This window comes from Diadema antillarum, unplaced genomic scaffold (genome assembly GCF_040938485.1).
Source record: "Diadema antillarum isolate AM-2024a unplaced genomic scaffold, OU_Dant_1.0 seq00000382_RagTag, whole genome shotgun sequence".
Lineage (NCBI taxonomy): Eukaryota > Metazoa > Echinodermata > Echinoidea > Diadematoida > Diadematidae > Diadema > Diadema antillarum.
Window position 1 is genome coordinate 2,994,925 of NW_027271380.1, and position 18,605 is coordinate 3,013,529.

An 18,605-nucleotide genomic window follows, 5' to 3' on the forward strand; every position below is an offset into this window, starting at 1 on the left:
TATTTACATTTTTACATTATTGTTGGTAAATTCAGTAGATGATGTTATTTTGCATAATTATACACTCTGTTACTTACAAAACCAAAACAATAATGACTGTTTTCCAAAGTCGTCAGTATGCATGTGCACACTATTATTCCTAAATTCTTGCGCTTGATATATAGGGCGTATATAGGTATTCGTTTACATGCAATAAAAGTAATATATAAAAAGTGTATGTATGTACGTATGTATAGGAGGATGAGGAATATTGGGTGGATGAGTACCTATCCATGGTTCCATGGGAATAAACGTTTACTGCACATAAACATTTCGTTGAAGTCAGAAAAGTTGAAAAAAGGGGAAAAAAAGAATAATGACCGCCTTAACACCTGCAGTATGCAGGGTAAACAGAACCGTGCGAAAATGTCTCAAACTTGCACCAAAATGACATTGCCGAAAGGGAAACGGACTGAGGAAATAGTGGCAGGATTCCCTTGTCCGTTATGCTTAATCGGGCCTGAAATCTCGCTAACCACATCCCTGTGTTCACGCCTTGTACCTTTGAACATTGTGTTCAAGTACCTTGTGGACCCGACTGTGAAGTCAGACGGAAAATAAAAAGAAAATCACATGAGATGGGGAAAAAAACCTATTCTAGCCCACATGGTGATTACAATGAGCTCAGGTGCTCGGAATCGGGCCCGATTACGAGCGCTATTCAAGGTTTCCGCCAAAAGAAGGCTGAAAACGAAAAAAAAAAAAAAAAAAAAAGAGGGGAGCGCGGGAGAAAATCAATCACTTCACGCGTCGGTGTTCCCCTAAGTTCACTGTTTGTTTCTTATCACTACACAAATTATCGGACCCATTTGACACCTTGATAATACGTGAGAATTTGCCGGTGTGTGTATGTGTGTGTGTGTGTGTGTGTGTGTGTGTGTGTGTGCGTATGTTGAGTGGAGAACTGGTACTGCGTGGGGAGTAAGTGGCGTTTTCTCACCACTCGCTTTGGCACCGCTCTCCATGGTAGACTGCGTGGCGCCAACACCTGCGTGCTTTAAAGAGACTCTCCTTGTTCAGTCCTACAAAATACACACTTGTCAATGGTCGTGTTGGTGAGAGGCGAGGCAGTTTGCCGCTAGACGTACCATGCGTCTACTCTGAATGTCTTCCAATAATATATCTACTTCTCCGCCCTGCAACATTCATCGTTAAATCCACAGATCAATTAGGTCTCAGCATAAATTGGCCAGTCACCGATAACACCCATTCCTAGGCCTAACTGAAGCCTTAATGTTGAAGATATACTGTTGGCGTTATGCTAGGATACTAGCCACAAAATTAACAAATCTCACTCACAAATCATATAAACGACATACACTCTCGCAACCATCATTGTCAGTCATAGTTATTATAGTTCGAACGTCATTTGTGGTTTATATCATTATATGCATAGTGAGGTAACTTGACAGAATCTGTTGTTTGAGTGACGAATAATGTCAAATTGTTCATCTAATTTGATGACGAACCCACAGATGAAAATCAAAAACCTAGAATAAGTAAGATGATACTATTATCAAGGTTCATTCAAGGATGTGATGAACATGTTCAAGGGATCATCACTTTAAGCTAAGGTCGTCTGCTCTGATCTCATCTGTAGAGGCCCATGAAGTTACTTACTCCAACATCGGTGGTGGAACGCACAGTTACTTTAATCACAGCCGGCGGCAAATGAGTCATTAATTCATTTTCGGTAAAGTTACAGCCATTCCTCCTCAGCGACTCTGTAACCCCCCCCCCCCTTCTCCCCCCCCCCCCCTCTCTCTCTCTCCCTCTCCCTCTCCTTTCCCTCTTTTTTTCTTTCTTTTTTCCCCCTAATCGCCAACAATCCAAAAGAGTTTTAAAAAGATCGACTCAGGCCCACCTGTAAAACCATTCGGCCCAGACAGCGTGGCGTTTGCACCTGCGACTGCTCGTGGAGCTCGCTTTAGCCGTCAATCAATGCCATGGACCACTCGAAACAAACGCCACGATGCGGCCGGTGAAAACGGGCGACAACACATGTAAAATCCCAACGTAAACAATACGTGTTTTCTTCCAAGCCCACAATAGTCGACCACGCACTGGCGAGCACATTGACTGCACGGGTTTTTTTCGAGAAACGCGAAGTGCAAAGAACTCTAGTTTTGAAAGCTCATTGGTTTCGGAGGAACTCTTGTATGTTGTATCCCTCTTCCAGCAAAGATTTTTGACATGTGTGTGTGTGTGTGTTTGTGTGCGTGCGTGTTTGTTTGTATTGGGGTGAAGAAGAGAGAGAAAATAGCTGTGTCACCTTTCAATCACACAAGTGTGTGTTGCTTCAGTGTTTATCACTCGTACAACATCTTCTTCTTTCGAAGTGTCATTCATGTCGAAGAATAGCTAAGTTGGATGCGATTACAGAAGGGCAAAACACACTGCCAAACTTCGGCAATCATATTTCATGCCACCTCGAGCATTGATATTCTGTGTACTTTTTTTTTTCTCTCTCTCTCTTTCTCCCTTGTGGTTTATAGAACAAAGTTCAACTAAGTGGAGGAGAGGGGAGTTCGATGTAAGGGCTCATATTTTTGGTTCTTTTTCTGGAAATTGTTTTCCCTCTTTGGTGTCAAATCAAACAAGAAATGCCCAGGGACCCAGAGGGACGTTACAAGTGGTTTCCTTGGTACACCTATGACCACACCCTCGTGTTCCCCTTCAGTGCACTCCGGCGTTCGATCATTTCAGATGCTACCGATTCACCTGACAATAAGCAGGTCGGCCAGAGAGTGTATCCCACGGGAGGCACGCTACCAAACCAACTTGCGAGGGGAAAGTAATTAGAAGCAGTTCCACATAGCTTGCTTCTGTTATCATCAAAGAATCAGTTCAACGGGTGTTCAATATAGAATACAGTCTTAGTTATTTTTTGATATTTAGTTGTTCATTTTTTTGGACTTGCTTTGACAGTGGAGATTTTCTTTGGAAGACAGCGCGATTTTTGCGCTCTGTTGGAGTACTAGGACAGAACTACGAAGGCTTAACGATGGGTCTTCCGTTTTGACTTGAGTATGGTGAGCAGTATGACAAGCCGATGTTGAATCTGCCCAGACAGGAAGCTCATATGAGGATGTCCTTCGAGAATAATCAGGGTCATTTTTGCATTTCACAGTCACATTAGTTGACAAACTCCTCGCCGATTGGAAAAGTTTATGAAGGGATCTACCTCTACCGACAAAGGAAGCGAAGCAACAAGTTTTCAAAATGGCTAGACTAGCTGGACTTGCAGCCGACGCTGTATTCTGCCTTGTATTAACAGTCGTTCGTGCGTATCCTATCTATCCCTTCGAATCTCAAACTCAGCACAGATTACCTGATGTTGTCGGTGAACACAAACAGGGCCAACATCTCTACCCGATCGCCCCCACCAATCCCTTGTTGCCGTCATCACTACGATCGTCGTCATCATCGTCATCACTGGACTCGGGGGCAACGCCCAACTCCTCTCCATCACAGTCTTTCTCCAGCTCGCTCCCGTGGAGACAGACACCATTTCTAGAGATGGAGAGAACGTCCCGGAGAGAGTCGATGCCCTCCAAGGCGCTCGGCCTTCTCAATATCCTCGACTTTCTAGGACCGACGAACGCATCCTCGTCCTCGGCCGGCGGGACGGAGAGTCGGATCCCTCCTCCATTTATGATCAACCTGTACAACTCTGTGGCGGATGCTGATTCGGGCCGAATGTTTGGTCGGAGTCCATTCAATGCTAACACGGTCAGAGCCCTATCAGATAGAGGTGAGTCCCTGGAAAATCTCTCATGCGTACGTATAGTTTAATTCAATATGTTTCTTTAATATGGAAAAAAAAAAAACCAAAACAACACACATACACACAAAGGCCGATCGAAGTCGACAGGCCTCAAACGGTCAATAACTGATACAGAGTTACAAACGTTCAGCATGAAAATTATAGCAGGCCTACAGTTATACAGAATAAAGATATTGATATACAGAGAAGCAAAATCATGCAAATGGAAAGAACTCTGATAATACGTGCTTGTCGGACATTATTCGTTCTGGCGTTCTTCAAACTTCATTTTCTCAAAAACTTCTTCTTGGGAAAAAAAATGAACTGCTATGCCTACATTTATTATGATACCTTCGACATCGCCAAACCCAACCTGTTCTCTTTAAATCTAGAAAAAAGATAAATTTCCTCGAATACTGTGACGGACATGTGCACTGTCAGCACAATAAACATGATAGAAATATCAATCATATTAACTCTTGACCCTCATAAGACATAGGTTGGTCAACTCTTTGTCCTCGAACAGGCCATCCATTTGGGGTTTTCGGCTCGGTCGAATTAGAGGTGGCTTTCCTTAGACCTTAGTGTGGTCACACGGCCACGTGAACATGGAAGAAAATGAATGTTCTTTCTTCGATCTGAAATTTGAAAAGTGCTTTTTAAAAGTTCACTCTCAACTGATCTGTCATTTGATGAAGAAGCTTCGTTGCCACATCATCAAGGAATGTTGGCAGTATCTTTATCTCGATTAATCAGGGCACCGCTTCATGAAAGATGTCAGCCCTGACAGGTTGTCAGGCTCGGACAATTTCAGTAAAATCCTCGGTTTTGATTGGCTGAGAAGCTCTGGTCACTGACTTGCCATACAGGGCTGAGAACTTTCACGAAACGGTGCCCTGATCTATGACGTAGGAGACGACTACATTATCGTGCATTAAAAAGAAAACAACAACGAACGAATTTAACAGATTTCTCAAATCAGCCCCGCTGTCTATGGTAAAACCTAAAATTAATTTTCTCTGACTCTATTGGAGCATAATCACTTTGACGAGACGGTAAAATTAGTTGAAAATGGGCAAACTTATAGAGGGAACCCGTACTTCCTCAATAGGTTCAAACAACATCGACAGAGAAGAAGTGGAAGAAGTTTGTGACTATTGCTTTATTATATCATCGGCCATCCAATGCCCTGACCAGAGTCGCTTGACCATCAGCCTCGCCTTCATTACGCCTACCCATTAGGGTAATGACGTACTTGGTGTCACGTGGATTCCTTGATCAATATCTCCATGATAACAGTCCGTAGAAACCGACAAATATCATCACACCGAGTACACCTACTCTCTCGCAACACTCAGTAGGACGGCCTAATACCCACCCCATACTCATTGGGCCAAGCAGCAGCTTCTCCCAGTAACTTCAGTCGCTCACGTTTAAGGGTAATCGGCGAATTCGACCAAACAGATCAATCGGTAGTGTTTAGATTGACCGCGCCTTTCTCTCGGATTGATGTGCCCTTGCCGTGCTCACGGCCTACACAGAAAACATGCACTGCCCTGGGGATACATGACGCGACTCCTCAGTATCGATTTCTGATGAACAGGATCGACTGCCTTTTATAAACGGTTCATAATACATTAAGTGTTCGTGTGCAAACGTGAAACATTGTTATGTTGACATTATGATACTATTCAAACTCTATCCCGCTGTGTGTTAGTATACCCGATGCCGTGCGTTTTGGAGAAGGAAAAGCGTGTTAGGGTTTCATTACTGGCCCACAGAATTGTCAGAAAGAAATACATGTTACGTAATTATGTCATCAATTAAGGAGAAAACATGTCACGATTCTTTTATCCGAAACACCATAACTGCTCGGAGAAATTTAATCAGGCTAGCGCAGTATTTATCATACATATCAGTTCACTTCGGTTATGTACAATGGTTGAACACGTCCTATAGAAGCGTATCGATTATTATACTGTGTTCTGTCTTTGAGTGGAAGACACTGCATTCTCAATTGACATGCATTTTAGCTTAGAAGAGGGGAGAGGGGGAAGGCATCCCAAAGCAGTAGATTGAGATATGTTCTAAAGACTGGCAGAATAAGAGCTAATATGGGCTTCGTAATCAGTATTAGTAACATTTCATTGGATTTGCCAGAAGACCTATCAATATTTGCCTCAAATAAAGACACCTGCAACGTTACAATTTCAAGGAAGTGTTAATGTCACAGTGTCTTCTTTAATGAGGCTATATTTGCCAGTACATCGCACATTTTCCATCAATGGACGGCTACAGATGGCTATTCCAGGACTGAAGGAACATAAACAATGAATGAACTATAAAAGAAATTTAAAACTGTATAAAAATGGTTTTAATATTGTGGTACAGTGTAGAAAGGGTGCAGAGATCAGTACACTGGGCACTATCGTATGTTCCATAACACGACAGGTCCATTTTTGATAATTAATCCACCTAATGAACGAAAAGAGAGATATAGATTTAATCTGTGACCTTCTTCCAGATCAAGAACAACACTTCAGGGAGCACTGAATATGAAAAGAAAAAAAAACATGACTGAAACGGTTGATTATATCGAAAGAGGAGGAAATTGATGACGAGCATCGAAAACCAAACAAAACTATATGAACGAAAGTGATTATGATATCGCTTTGTGGAATTTCCTCAGAAATGCGCATGTACATTGTGTAGGCATTCTTGTTTGTTAAGTACGGAAATTCAAGACGCAATTATTATAGTCGCCTTTTAACAATCAGACCAACAATTGACAAAACAGCACACACACACACACACACACACACACACACCAAAAATATCAGGAGATGGTTGCACCCGCTCCTTTTTCAAGTCAGGCAAGCAGATCACGTACATCGTAAGAGTTAATGCCACCCATTTTGTTTTTCTTTCGAAACTCCTCCCGACATTCATTGGTACCCTTTCTTCCTACTTTGAGTGAAAATGACACATGCGTCTTTATTGATGTTACACGAGTAAGCCAATAGGGAACAATTTTGTGGTCGTGATGGTAAACGGTTTCTCAAGACTGTCGGCCCGAAAGGGCATAAAACACATTGGTGAAGACGGTACGAACTATCAACAACCATTGCCTTAGATTTTGTCACATGAATACTTCCATAGGGGGAAGAGTCACTAATCTCTATGTAACTAACATAGAGATCAGTGGGAATAGCCGACCTATCAAACACGATTATTGATTTGTCGACATGACACCACGTGACATATTGTCGAAAGAGTGCGCAAGGGAATCAGTGATACCAAGGCACTCTTCATGTGACAATGGCCTGTTATTCATTACACTAGACTGTATTTATTCCAAGTTTATTTGGCCGTCATGCAATTCCAATGTCATAGATGTCTTACAGTATAATTATGCTTCAGTTGAGGTTACGCATTTTGTCATTTGCAGTATATTCCTGAATTTGAATTAATCATTTATCTGTTTAAACAAACAGACCCCCGTACGGTTGCAAAACGAAGAATTTGATGTTATTGAACTGTCAACAGGTGATCAAATCAGTGTTGAGAAAACGTCAGCTAAACATTATTGTATATTACTTCTGCATAACAAAAAACAAGAACGTTCGTGTTTATATTTCTGGCAAGGTTATTTGGATCTACCCTGTGATTTTGATTGGAAAAAGGTGTTGCAATATAAGTTTCATCAGATTAATGATAACAGAATAAAGCAATTCAATTTTAAGCTTTTGCATCGAATATTACCCAGTAAAGACAATTTGTTTAAATGAAAAATTTTGAAGGATAGTTTGTGTATCATATGTAACTGTAAAGAAACCACTTGTCATTTTCTGCTGAAATGCAAAAAAAAAAATCAAGATGTATTGGAAAGTAATTTCGGTTTTAATTCGAAATATTTTCGATTTTGCAATTGATATCAATGAAAAAGTTATTATTCTCGGATATGATATAGAAGACAAAAAGATGAAATTAGTAAACTTTATTTTGAATTATGCCCAATTCATTGTGTACAGGAATTATGTCAGAGAACGCAATGAAAGAAACAAATGCTTGTTTAATGTATACCATTATAGAAGAATTGAAAGCGGAATTAAGATTTTATATCAGTTTGAAGTACAAACAAACAAGATTCGGTGATATTGGATTAAGAAGAATACGTAACTACATTGATAAAGTGATTGTAAATATGTGAAGTCACGTGGAAAAATAAAGTACCTCAAACGAGGAAAATAGAAACAAAATTTACCTGTTTTGATTGTCAGATTCAAATTACATTGTGCTCAATTAGTTCATTTCATTTCATGTCATTTCATTTATTTCATCCTTTCTCTTTTTTTCAGCAAAGCATAACACAGAATAAATCATAGATTATAACATAGGCATGTATTCAACTTTGCATGACAGATAATGGTTAACAAATAAAAAAATTATTATACATGCATACCGGCAAACTACAAAGTTATGTTTGGAGAGAAAAAAAAAAAGAATTGAGAGGTCGACTGAAAAACATGCTTGTAAATTGTAAACCACTCAAAGGATTCTTGTGAACATAATTGTTTACAAGTACTCAGTACCAGGGTTTCTGAAGTGAATGACTATGCAAAATAATTTTCTTGAACCCCCCCCCCCTTCCCCCACCCCATCCCAATATTTGGCGTCATTAAATTTGAGATCACGCATACAGGCCTTTGTAACTTCACTGGCGCCTTGGATACACTGTTGTTTCTGTGTCGACATTACTGTAGCTCTATATACGCTGAGGGGCCCCTCCCGAATCAACTTATGGTGTAAGAAATAAAATTTAAAAGCACGAAGAGGCTGGAGCCTGCAGTGTCCACTTGGCGCCACTAGCTCCTCCCTCTGCCCCAGCCGCCGATGTTTTGTCCAAAACAGGCCTCGATGGAGTCTGACCATTTGGAGAAAGAAAACTTTTTTTCTCAGAAATGCTTACTCATACTGATTTGTTGCTTCAAAACAAAGTGACAAGTGGCTGCAGACTGATTTCAGAGTTTGTTTCCAGTGATTGTTGACGTCGGTCACGAACTCATTTGTAAATTGACTAAAGTGATGATGTCATCCACACACAATTCTTCACACTTTATACGACCTTTTCGCCAGATGCTTTGATTTCTTGAATATTGTAACATACTATATGTTTTTCTTTTTAACTTCATGTCAAAGAGGAGAAAATTTGGGGTCATCCCACGAGACTGACCCCCACGAGTCATACAGCCTACGAGTACGAGACACTAGGCAAATAAAGCCCATGGGTTTGACACGAGGTTAAAACAGCCCACGAGTTCGACATTACAACACGAGGCTTATTATTGTATCAGTCATGTGGGCCTTGTTTGCGTAGTGTCGAACTCATGGGCTGTATGACTCTTGGGCTGCATAACTCGTGAGCTATATGACTCATGGGTGTCGGTCTCGTGACGTGCACCCAGAAATACAGCCAATGAGGGACTTGACAATGACATCATCGCCTCATAATAATTTGTAGATGTTGTTGTAGCCATATATCACTATTTCCGTTGGAAAAAAAACTTTAAACTTTGTTTTCTTTAAACTTTAAATTTTGTTTTCTTTAAACTTTTTCGTGTTTGTTGTTGTTGTTGTTGTTGGTGGTGGTGGTTTTTTCTTCTTTTTTTTGGGGGGGGGGGGCGATTTTGACAACACCTCGACCACTCTACTTGATTTTGCTTCATTTATTAAATTCAACTTCAACGTGGTGTGGATTTGTCCTTTAAATTTGTGCCTACATGTTTAAGGTGTACGGGACTCGTCGCTAACTGCATACCTTACTATTGAATCTCAGATTTCATTTTGCGCATTAGTTTGATTCCAGTTTCCGATGTTATACCTTTTGGAAAGTTTCCGAGCCGACGGGAAGCTGAAGATTATCGTCTTGTTCAGTGTCAGAGAATATTGGTATACTCAAGGTCAAGGAGGCGGGAAGCTCTCTTCTCACCTCCCTGGTATACTTGAAAATCATATTTTTCGTGATACCTCGTCTTGATGTCAAAGAAATAATGAAAAGAAAACAACAATATTTACATAGACCGAATCAAACGTAGGCTCGAGAGCGCATTTGTAGAGGGATACACAGATTATTATTATTATCTTTTTTATACTTTAGGAAAAGACTTGCTTACTTTTCAAACACCTCTATAATCTTCTCCGTTGTCACTACTTTGAGTTACTGCTCACAGCAGCCAGAAATTGTATGCACATATTACTTTGGATATTGCTGTGGAAAGCCGTGCTTCGGGCATGCAAGAAATAAGAAGGCCGAGAGTCAAGCTATTTAGAGGATCATCCAGCTTTGTTTGAAATGTAATTCCCGCAGCGACATTGAATTAACTCATTTTTGTTCAAGTCGATATCAATCGATCACTATGATACGCATATCAGAATCGACATCAAAGATAGGCCTATCCCGAGAAATACAGTGAGGAACAACTGCCCTAGGAAAAAATTCTATCAAGGGCCTACTCCTAATTAGGTAGGCCGACACCCTCACGACAGCGAACAGCCGTGGTGGGGTGGCCAGGATTCTCGGCTCGCCGCGCTATCCGGTCCCTGAAACTACGCCACCGGCTGTTAATTATTGTCTCTGTAGAGACATGTGTTCCTCAAATGGCAGATCATTGCCAAAATATATTTTTATCTCAAGCCATTGAGGCATTTGAGCGTTTGCGTGGGCAGATAGACCGCTGGTCATGTTTGTGTGTATATTATAAGGGAAATGGAGAGACAAAACCCAGGCAGAAATGCCCCCTTGAGTGTCCTAAATCTTTATTTCTAGTGAGTCACACACACCACTCATTACGTGCACTTTCGAACATTACGCACTCAAAAAAATATCGAATACTGTAACCATTACGTCCATGCAAAACTTATCGTTGTTCCTTTTGTTCAATATCAAACCCTATCGTCTCTTCCGAACCCGAGCCTCATTTTCTCCCCTTTTTTAACACCCCTTCTCCTGCTTCTTCTGCGATGGACATGAATATAGTTTGAGTCTACATGTTCATTATTGAAACAAAAAAAAGAAAGTTAAAAAAAAAATAAAAACAACAACAACATAACAAAAACAAATACAAGAGAAAAAAACACTAAAAAGCAAAAACAATACACACTTATCACTTACAAGAGGATACAAAAAGTACTGACCGAGACTTTAACAAAATGGTTGTCACGGGTGTAGGTCTGCGTTATTAGGTGTGCACTTTTTCATGCATACAGCATATACGTATTACATAGTAACCAGAATATTCCTGACATCCGATTAACACACACGCACGCACACACACACACACACACACACACACGCGCGCACACAATCCAAAACGATTAAGAGTCGACTCACTAGATCGAGATTAAATGAATCCTTCACTAACATAAATTTGCCCCATTTTTACAATTTTTTTCGATCATCATCAAAAATTTATACTTGTACATAATATGCATGTAAATGTCTAAATGTATATACTAGTAAATATATAGTTATATATAAATATATATATTCTATATACTGTGTGTGTGCGTGTGTGTGTGTGCGTGTATTTGTCGGTTTGTCTGTGCTTATGTACCTTAGCTGCAAGTTACTGGACAGTCATTTTCCAGGAATGTATGAAAAAGGATGTTCATGCTCATTACCTCAGGTTTGTGGTGCGTGTATATGGGAATTCAGACAATGGTGATAAGTACGTGAAATGTTGCGCTTGACTTCATCGTAAATCGTCTATAACCGCACTCTATACCTCACTATACATGGTTGGCCGAACTTCAAAATAACACGGTTCACATTTTTGTCTCTTTCCTTTTTTTTTTCTTGGTATCCTCGTGGGTGATCACACGAGACGGTGACATGAAGAAACATTAAGATGTTATCCTTCCTTCAGTTTACAATAATTGTCTTCAGCGAAAACGTCTTTCACCAAAGGGAGATCCATAGAGCTAAAATCTTTGACCCGAATTCACGAAGGTGGTACAAATGAAAATATGGTTAAAAACCACGGATAAAAACCATGGAGCACCAAGTATCGCATGGAATATTTCGTTACGAAATCAGTCATTTCGTCGATGAAATGATTATTTTGTAACGAAATGACAATTTGTAACTAAATGAACATTTCGTCCACGAAATGATAATTTCGTTAACAAAACTGTCATTTTGTCGACGAAATGACTGATTTCGTAACAGAATATTCCGTGCGACACTTGGCGCTCCATGGTTTTTGTCCATGGTTTAATCCATGGTTTCATTTGTACCACCTTCGTGAATTCGGGCCTTTATGTTTAAGAAAAATCAGTGATTACCACCAAGAGGTTTTGAACGAGTTCTGCTTGCAATGCGTTCACCACAATTTCTTCCTTAAAAAAAAAGAAGATGCATAAACAAAGTAAGTATATTAAACGTTTAATGGATGCTATGAATATAATTTCGTCAAAGTCGTCATCTTAGAGGTAGTTGTAGCGTTGGCGAGGCAAATTCGCATGAGGCTGAAAACAAGTAATGAGGTCACTAACAGTTTATAAAAAACAATATACCAGATTAGAATCTTATATCTCGACAAAGCGTTCATAATACTTTAGTATTAGCAGTAGCGCATTTATTATTTTTTTTTAACATCATTGATAGGTAAGAATGATGGAAGTATAATTCTTCGTAGTTCAGTCATTATGAAATTTTGTGTTTCCGAACGACATGGAATGGAAAATCCTACGTCGTGTTCAGGTGAAGCTAACGACACAGAGAAGGCAGAATAGGTTTCACTACAATAAGCACGATAAAGACTTGTAACTTGGAAGTCAGAATATGCCATCGATATATTTGTCCGACTGTATACTTAACGAGACTGATGAATTTACCCTATTTATCAGATTCCGTGCGTATGGATTAGATTTTCACTCTGTATCATCGGACCTCACGGATGAATGGAACCGGTATAAGGTTGACAGTCAGTCGGTATAAAGGGTAATTTCTTCCCTTCTCGCGATATCCATATTTCTGACCCTTCTCTTCGTTTTATCCCCCTCCTTCCCCTAATCATTACTCCATTGATATTTTTCCCCTCTATATCTGTCGTGTTTTCTGTTCCTCCTAGCACGTAAACACCGACTGTGGTTCAAGTTTGACGTTTCGAGGGTGGAGAGCACTGAAGTTTTGCTGCAAGCCGAGTTACACCTGTTTCGCTTGAAGCCACGGTGGAAGACAATGACTGGGCGTCGGCCGAGTTTCTTCCAGGTAAGCTAAACGCGTTGCGTACAAACTACATAATCACTCCTCTCATGAACGTTACACTTTTTCTTTTTCTTTTTTCTTTTTTCGTGTGTAACCATATGGCTATGATTAAATCAGGGTGAGGAAGCTAGTGGAATTATATACAGTGAAAATGAAATTAAGAATAATATATTAATGTAGGTAATACATAGATGATTAATCTATATTCATATCAACTAGTTAACCCGCAACATTATGTCCATATAATATTTAGATAATCCAATACTTCAGTTTGCATAACGTAATTACAATATTGGAATCTACCTTATACTCATCAAATAGATAGACATAATTTATGTTTATAGCAAGTGCACTTGTCTGGGGCGCGTACAGGGACGTTATTATATAAGCAGACAGTGTTTTTCGAGAGGGTGCAACACTGTGATAATTGGTAGTAATACATCACCATGATCATTAAATTCTTACATTTCAAAACCAGCAGCTTAGTGAAATATTGTAGCTTGGAACCCGCATTTATAAATGTTGATGCAGGAAGGTGTATAATCGTCAAAGTAAATGCACTCAATTGCTTTCCAGGACAACACTGTGATACTAATACATCATCATGATCATTCAATCCTTAAAAATTCCACAACCAGCTTCGTGAAACATTGTAGCTTGGAACCCACATTCATAAATCTTGATGTTAGAAGGAATAATAATCATCAAAGTAAATGGACTCAATTGTTTTCCATACACCTCATGTTTGTATTCCACTCCTGGACAGTAAAAAGGTTGCATGCGTTACCATGGGATTGTCATCTTAGGATGACATGTAATTATCTATAAATGCACTTGAAGAAGAATGTCGGAAAATAAACTTTATTCCCGTCTGAGTTCAAAATTTGGCGCATGCTCATATGATAACAGATGTCTTTGAGGGATGAACATTAAGGGTAATTGGAAGTCTTTTTTTTTTTTTTTGAAGAGGGTGTAAGCCCTTGCTGCCATGAAGTTTATCTAGGAGGGAAAGTCGTAAAACCTCGTTGTCTCCTTTGCTACACCACCCGTCGAGACGACCAAGGCTGGAAACTTGCGTCACGTAAAATTGGCGAGTTTTTGAAAGCATGTAGCGTCCAGGAGTTAAACTTACAGTAGGCCTACGGGGCACCAGCGGCGAGTGCCTAGACCTGCTGTGTGCACTGCGAGAACATGGGAAATGAATTAAGTCGAGTTGTAGTACATGAATTTCGACACGTAGACAGTAAAATAATGACAAAATATTCCTCCCGTCAAATCAACCCTGAAACATCTGGCAAAATATAAGAGACAAATGAGACAAGGGTAATTACTTAAAAAAAAAAGAATCTGTCTCTTTTTTTTTTCTTCGCGGATGTTGCTCGTGGACGTGCGTAAAATGCGTCTGATTCGCATTAGCAAAGTCATTTGTTTTGGTCGATCTTATTTGAAACAGGCATTGAGTCGGTGGTTTGCATTGCCTAGAGATTACAGTACGATGAGGGGACCATCTACTGGAACAGACACAATCTTTCACTTCTCAATGTTCGTGTCGGACGCGAAAGAGTAGCAACGTGGAAATTGATGCAGTCACAGTGAATGGAACCGCCGCACGAAACTAAAATGACTGAGTTTTTCCGTGACAGTTTTATGTGCCCCTTCAAGCTAACTCGTCTGGCGTCAGAAACCTGCACTTTTGAATAACTCCCATTGCAGACACGCAAAAAAGAGGAATACCCTAACCTCGGCAGACATTTTTAAATCCCTGGATGTCCCCTACGCGTTTCATTACTCGAACATTATTTCGAACAGTTTCACGATCACGTGAGAAACATAACCGAGGATGTGTGAATTTTGGCCGGATTCCAGACAAGCTGGCATACGGGAGCCATAATTCGTACAAACATGCGTAAGAGCGAGTGCCAAAGAGGTGCAGAATTTGTCATGCTTGTCGTTAAACCATCAATATTATTATATTCAGTGGGAGTGCCTGTAACAGACACTGCCTCCACCCAACAATTTGAAAAAGCATTAGGTCTCCGGAGGAAAAGAAATAACTCACTAATGGAAACATTGATGATCCGCGAACTTTCTTCTCTAGAGTAATCTTTATATGACAACATCCATAAAATCATTATTTCATGAAATATGAGAGATAACTGAAGAGAAAGATAAACAGTTTGAACGATGGACCTAAGTTGAATTTCTTAGTTCCAATCCCCTGGAGGACTCGGTGGAAAATTTGCTGTGTCGTCAATGAAGGGGAATAAACTTTGCGAAAGGAAAATTGGTTTAGAAGAGCATTATTCCTACACAAAATATGATGTTGGTTCACATCAACGGAAATACTTATGGTTTGGGCGTCTCTCAATCACAACTTTCTCGAGCCTTTGCGTATTTTCCGTGAAAATGTGTCCCTTGGGATACGTTTAAAATAAGTTCAGTAACTATGAGCGGTGAAAGTGAAGATAATTTTCTTTCATTAGGAATAACCACAGGCAGAAATTATATATTCAAGTCACCAGGATGCGATTGCAAAATAATAATGATAATGTAATACCTGAAGACGACGTGTGCCATTAAAATGACTTGATAGACTGGAAAAATAGTCTGTTTTTAAATGTTTTTCATGAAGAAATTAAGATACCAGGAAATTCATCCGTCATTCATGTCATCAAATCATTAAGACATTCGCAAAAAACCTTCACTTTCAAAACTCCATGGACACTGTTTTGAGTTGGACGACTACACGACCTCCTGCTCTGTTGGATCCAAAGTTCTGTAAATTAAAGTTACTAACAATCAGTTAACTCAACAGAATGTAGGCCTAAAATGGGAACATCCCGAAGGGTTCAGATATCTCGAAAGCGAAGGACATGCTTATACTTCTGTAGCTAAAAAAAGGCAGTATATAGGCTTAATAGTTCATGGAATAATGCACGCACTCACGGTACAAACTTATTTGGAAAATTTGATTTTTTTTTTAGCGTGGAATTAGTATATTTGTATGGGTATATCGGCATACATAACCAGCAAAATTTTATTCATATAAACAAGCCACAATAATACATACATGGCTGTGATCTGTACAACAGTTACACCAGTGGATTAAAGTTCGTCTTTCAATAATGTCATACTGAAAGTAACCTCTGTTCAAAAATATCACGCTGGTAACCTATAAACCAGTATGTCTGTGAAATGATAGAATGTTCTTCATCTTACTCTCAGGAACAGATCAAGTAAGTTATTACTTGTTATACACTGTAACATCAATCAAACTCTTTTTTTTTCAGGTGCACGTGTATCAATTGATGTCGAAGGATCCGTCGTCACTAGAGGGCGCCAGACTGATCGGACTGCGTCTCATGTCGGCTCGTGGAACTGGATGGGAGGTTTTCAGTATAAGAGACGGTAGGTTTGATCGAAGTTTGCTTGCAGTTTGAGGTTTTCTTTTCCATCAAATTACGTTTCAACCATCAAAATACTGACAGTAATTTTAATACTGATGGATAGATAAAGTCACAGAAGACCACGTGACAGAAGAAGTCGCTTGTTCCGATGACGCTGAGGTTGTATCTTAAAAATGTGATTCAAAACGAATTGTCAAGTATATCATGCCCTAGCACACACGGGGATAAGACTTCCTCCTGGTTTGCTTAGTTTGTTTTGCTAATGTTTTTCCCTTCTTCTTTTGACCAACATGTGTACGACTGTGTTACTCAAATCGGCAATCTAAACACGAATACTTTTCTGGAAAAAAAAAGAAGAAGATACAATAAAAGTAGGTTTACTTTTTAAATGTCTACCAATTTGTGAAATTTTATCGCAGCTGTTCAAGACTGGCTGGCAAACAGCACGTCAAATCATGGCATCTACATAACCGTGACGTCACTGTCGGGTCAACCATTCCCGAACACTTTACTGCGTTTCGTCAAAAGAGGGCGACAGGACGACAGCCGACAGCCGATCCTCGTGCTCTTCAGCGAGGATTCGCGCTTCGCGAAATCTCCCGAGATCGCCTCAGCACAGGAAGGTTGGTTCAGGTCGCAGCGAATAATATATCAATATTATGAAAATACTCAGCTTTAAAATTGACTTAACCATTCAACACAGAGGATTAAGACAGTGTTATCATCACTGGGCAAAGACTACTGGAGGTTTGTACTTCATTGTAACGTTTCAAATGTTTTCCACAAATAGTGATCAGTCGTAGTCAGAAATGCAAATTAAATGAGATTATATCTCATCGCCTCGCAAATTTCCCATTTACGTGCAAATAAATATTTACATTTCCACGTTTGAAAGGAATTCAAGAAGATGAAATATATTATTATCTGTCACCCAAATTTCTTACCATCGTATACGATTTGAAAATGCACATTTTGCGAATAGGAGGGGGATGGTTGCTGAAGTATTTGCAACAAGAGTGATATCGAAGACATTTAGAAAAGATATTTACGCACTGACGAGAATGAGAGCTGTGTGAGAAAATAATTACTCATATCTGACTTGAACGAAACTACTGCTGTTTGGTCGTTCTCTTTTCACAAAGTCAGCTATAATCTTGAACAAACTCTTTGACACATGAGACCCTACTACAATGCCACCTATCAATGGAGGTGTTTTTTTTTATGAATAAGTTATACCGATATACAGCTGTAAGTGTATTAAGTTGCAGAGATCTTCGTCATCCGGGCATTTATTTAGTTGAGCATCACTAATTACAACTTAATTTGTAGAGCAGGTCCATTGCTCTGAGATGCGGAATGTGCGGCATCTGAACAAAGACTGGAGGGTGAGGTTTGAGAATCGTCAACTACACCCCCTTCACAGACTAAACACATGCCATGAAAATGCCCTATACATGCACGAAATTGGCCATATACTTGTACATTGTACAATTTATCAGCGAATCAAGGGAGGAAGATGGGGTGTCCATCTAAGTACAGTTGTACATCAGTAGATTAATCTTGGTCTGTCTCATTTCCAGGTCCTACTCAACATGAGCCGAGGAAAAACTTGGCCAGATACAAGCTTGACGAGGAAGCGCCGACAACAGGGGACCCCCGTCATCCTTCACTGTCTACCATCCAATACCATCTCGCTCCCAGTGACAAGGTTATCTTGAGACGGAAACGGGCCCTGGAGCAACACGAGGTGCGGGTGTCCCCAACACCTCGAACGGCTCACTCAGCGATGACGACCCAAAAGAAGAGCCAGTGCTCGCGGGCGGACATGCACGTAGACATGGATGCGATCGGCTGGTCGAACAGGGTCATCATGCCGGTCAGATACAACGCCTATCGCTGCACGGGGAGATGTCCTTTTCCCCTCCCGGAGGGGTATCCGGTCACAAACCACGCGGTGATCCAGAGTATCATGAATATGGTGGATGGGGATGATATCGCGACGCCACCACCATGCTGCGTACCCGCCACGCTCCATCCAATCAGCTTCCTGTACTTTGACGACGAGGAGAATGCGGTGCTGAAAACAATCGAAGACATGATTGTGGGAACGTGTGGTTGCAGCTAG

General features: G+C 40.2%; 1 protein-coding gene across 1 annotated transcript; it reads left to right on the top strand.

Annotated features, from left to right (window-relative positions):
• Positions 1-3,261: 3,261 nt before the first annotated feature.
• LOC139731679 (bone morphogenetic protein 2-like) lies at positions 3,262-18,605 on the top strand. The gene is made up of 5 exons (XM_071642567.1): positions 3,262-3,793; positions 12,937-13,076; positions 16,364-16,481; positions 16,900-17,103; positions 18,061-18,605. Exons 1-5 carry the CDS (start codon positions 3,262-3,264, stop codon positions 18,603-18,605), a joined length of 1,539 nt encoding a protein of 512 aa, XP_071498668.1.

Excerpts from the sequence above, each read along its gene's own strand:
- LOC139731679 (XM_071642567.1), top strand. The coding sequence starts at position 3,262 with ATGGCTAGACTAGCTGGACTTGCAGCCGACGCTGTATTCTGCCTTGTA. Across the intron at positions 13,077-16,363 it reads GTCGGCCGAGTTTCTTCCAG|GTGCACGTGTATCAATTGAT; the intron begins GTAAGCTAAACG and ends TTTTTTTTTCAG. Across the intron at positions 17,104-18,060 it reads GATCGCCTCAGCACAGGAAG|GTCCTACTCAACATGAGCCG; the intron begins GTTGGTTCAGGT and ends TCTCATTTCCAG.